At 54.0% G+C, this 3,010-nt stretch overlaps 1 protein-coding gene across 1 annotated transcript; it reads left to right on the plus strand.

Annotated features, from left to right (window-relative positions):
• Positions 1 to 175: 175 nt before the first annotated feature.
• On the plus strand, positions 176 to 2,509 carry LOC111735306 (immunoglobulin superfamily DCC subclass member 4-like; the record flags this gene model as incomplete). Its single annotated transcript, XM_023526922.1, has 3 exons — positions 176 to 404; positions 1,149 to 1,310; positions 1,857 to 2,509. Coding segments are annotated over 3 exons (787 nt in total), but the record flags the coding sequence as incomplete, so codon positions are not given.
• Positions 2,510 to 3,010: the final 501 nt, after the last annotated feature.

Here is a 3,010-nt window from a genome sequence, read left to right on the forward strand (position 1 = left end):
GAGCCAAGAGAAGAAGGGTCCTATTTGTAGTGTCACAGCTGCTTTTAACAGTTTCTTACTCATTGTACAGACTGCAAACCAAGTCCCAGAGATGGGCAGGGACATAGGCTGGAATAGGTCTCAATCCCACCCCTATTCCTCACTCTCTGACCCCTGTGCCTATCTTCCCTTCCAGGGAATCCCTCCCAGGCCTGTCCTCCACTGCCACAGCTGGGAACCCCGCACTGTACTCTCGGGCCCGCCTTGGACCCCCCAGCCCTGCAGCTATCCATGAACTGGAGTCCCTTGTGCACCCCCGTCCCCAGGACTGGTCCCCACCACCTTCAGACATCGAGGACAGGGCCGAAGTGCACAGCCTTATGGGTGGCGGCGTTTCAGACTGCCGAGGTCACTCCAAGAGAAAGGTGAGCCTGAAGCTTCAATAGGTTAGTCCCATACTGCAGCTCACTCCTAAATAGGACACGAGGGGGCGTAAGAACACAACGGATGATACTTTGAGAAAATTCCCTTCCTTCCCTTTTCACTGGTCCAGCTGCAAAAGAAAAGGCACTGTCTCTCCTTCCTCCTTGAAAGGGGTTGGCAGGGCTGGGAAGCAGATGGGCCTCCATCCCTGGCAGAATAGGTCAGCCTGGATCTCACAGAAGAAGAGGAGGGCCCCTGATGGGCTTTTTGCAAGTGACTCATGGTAGCCAGAACACCCAGATCCTTCCTCATCCTGGAAACTGGGGAGATGCATAAGATCCAGCCCTCCCCAATAAGAGGAAAAGAGGCTGGTTAGGTTGGCAGTAGCCAAGTGGGACTGGGACCCAGATAAGGTGGGCCATGTAGGGGGAAGGTCCCCTTCATGCTTGCAATAGTGGCTCATCCCACCCTTCTCTGACCAGCCTGCTCAACCCCGTGAGTCCTTCCTCACCCTTTCCCTGCTTCTCTGCTGAAGGAGACCCTGCCTGGCTTGGAAACCTGTGGGCTTTGCCAAGGCGATGATATTAGGCTTTTCTGCAGGACTTCTATCCATTCTGCACTCCTCCCCACACCCTTGGGGAGGGAGAAAGCAAGGGGGCCAGAGTCTGTGGAGAGAGTCTCCATCCACTTCCCTCTCCCAGCCAGCCCCTCAGTGCTTCCGTTTCTTGCTTCTCTCCCCTGTGCAGATCTCATGGGCTCAGCCAGGTGGGCCGAGCTGGTCAGGTTCCTGGGCAGGCTGTGAGCTGCCCCAGGCAGGCCCCATGCCTTCTCTGACCCGGGCTCTGCTGCCCCCTGCTGGAACTGGGCAGACGCTGTTGCTGCAGGCTCTGGTGTATGATGCCATAAAGGTCAGTGTCCTGGGAGGAAGGGGTAAGAAAGGAGAGAAGGGTCCTCATGCTTATGAAGAGCAATAGCGAGTTCTCTGGAGACCCCTGATGGTCACTTTCCTGGGGATAGGAGTCTAGCCAAGAGACCCCTGGAGCCTCTGAAGGTGAGTGGGTAGAAGGCTAGTTACTCTGTAGGAATCTGTGTTTCACCTGGATTGGGGACAGTCCCTCCTTTACCTAGACCTAAGTGAGCCACAACAGAGTTACCATGGGTCTGAGGGTGGCCTGGCCTGAGTGCCCTCAGCCCCTCCTCCTATTCATTGAGGCCCTGATGAATCCGGTAGTCCTAGAAATTCTGGGCAAGGGCAAATGGTAGTATTTCATTTTTTTCCCATGGGTCTGATCACCTCTTATAGGATAATCAGCATGCTTCCTTTACCAACTTCCATGTGACATATACTCTGGGGCACTGGGGGTGTCATTCTCTAGACCCCAAGTATGTTGGTCATTCTTCTGATGATCACTCTGTGTTGATCACCCTGTCTTTGTGTTCTCTGCTCTGACCAGGGCAATGGGAGGAAGAAGCCACCTCCAGCCTGCAGGAACCAGGTGGAGGCTGAAGTCATTGTCCACTCTGACTTTAGTGCCTCCAGAGGGAATCCTGACCTCCACCTCCAAGATCTGGAACCTGAGGATCCCCTGGGTTTGGAGGCTCCTTTGGGTGTTGTGGATCTAGGGCAAGGGGTAGATTTACTGGATAGGGAGCTGGGAGGATGTGAGCAGGCAACCACTGGGCCAGACAGACTTACTTGCCTGCCGGAGGCAACTTCTTGCCCCTACCCGAACCTCCAGCCAAATGAGGCTCTGGAGGAGGCCTCTGGGAACAGCTGCCAGCCAAAGGCCCCCTGCTCTCTAGGAACCAGCCCAGGCTTGTCCAGAGCCCCAGTGTCCTCCTCTGCTTAGCTCCCCTAGAGGGACAGTTGGGGGTAGGCCGATACAGATCATGGGATATGACATGTGTGGCCATGCATGTACACATGTGTACCTTCAGATACTGAGTATCATCAAGCCATTTGGAGCCGCCTAGGGTGATTTGGCTAGGGAGAGAGGAAGAAATGGATTATTCACTCCCCCATACTCTGTGACACATGTGATATATGAGACATGTGAAGCATGGCTATGCTATGTGTGATGTACACATATGTGAAACACATGTGTGTGTGCTAGTTGACAGGCTGGGAAACCTTGGTCTAGGCAGTGGTCAGTACAGTATAACTGATCCTCCGGGTCAGTACAGTACCCCAGAGTGGTCAGTCCCCAGCCCTCTGGGGCCCCAACCTCCATCACCCAGCATTTATTACACACTCTGAGAGTGTCTCCAGTGCCCTGTCTGACAAAGACAGCCCCAGCCCATTTTCCTGTCTGGCTGGGCTGAGTGCAGGTAGGCTCTGAATGCCTAACATTTTAGTTGCATCTCCTCCCTCCACCCATCTCCCCTGTCCCATGTCCCAAATTGAGAGCGTGACTCTGGTTCCCCTCAGAGCAACTCTGCATTCATTTTTGAAATTTAGGAAGTGCCTGGTTTTGAACATGTGCTTTCTCTGGCTCTCCCCTCCTTTCTTCCCCTTCACTACTCTAATGGCCTGTCTCCCAGTCAACTTGCTCTCCTAATTCTAGTGCCCTTCGCTTCCTCCCTGATACTCTTTCCTTTCCTCTCTTTT

This window comes from Pteropus vampyrus, unplaced genomic scaffold, assembly GCF_000151845.1.
Source record: "Pteropus vampyrus isolate Shadow unplaced genomic scaffold, Pvam_2.0 Scaffold22714, whole genome shotgun sequence".
Lineage (NCBI taxonomy): Eukaryota > Metazoa > Chordata > Mammalia > Chiroptera > Pteropodidae > Pteropus > Pteropus vampyrus.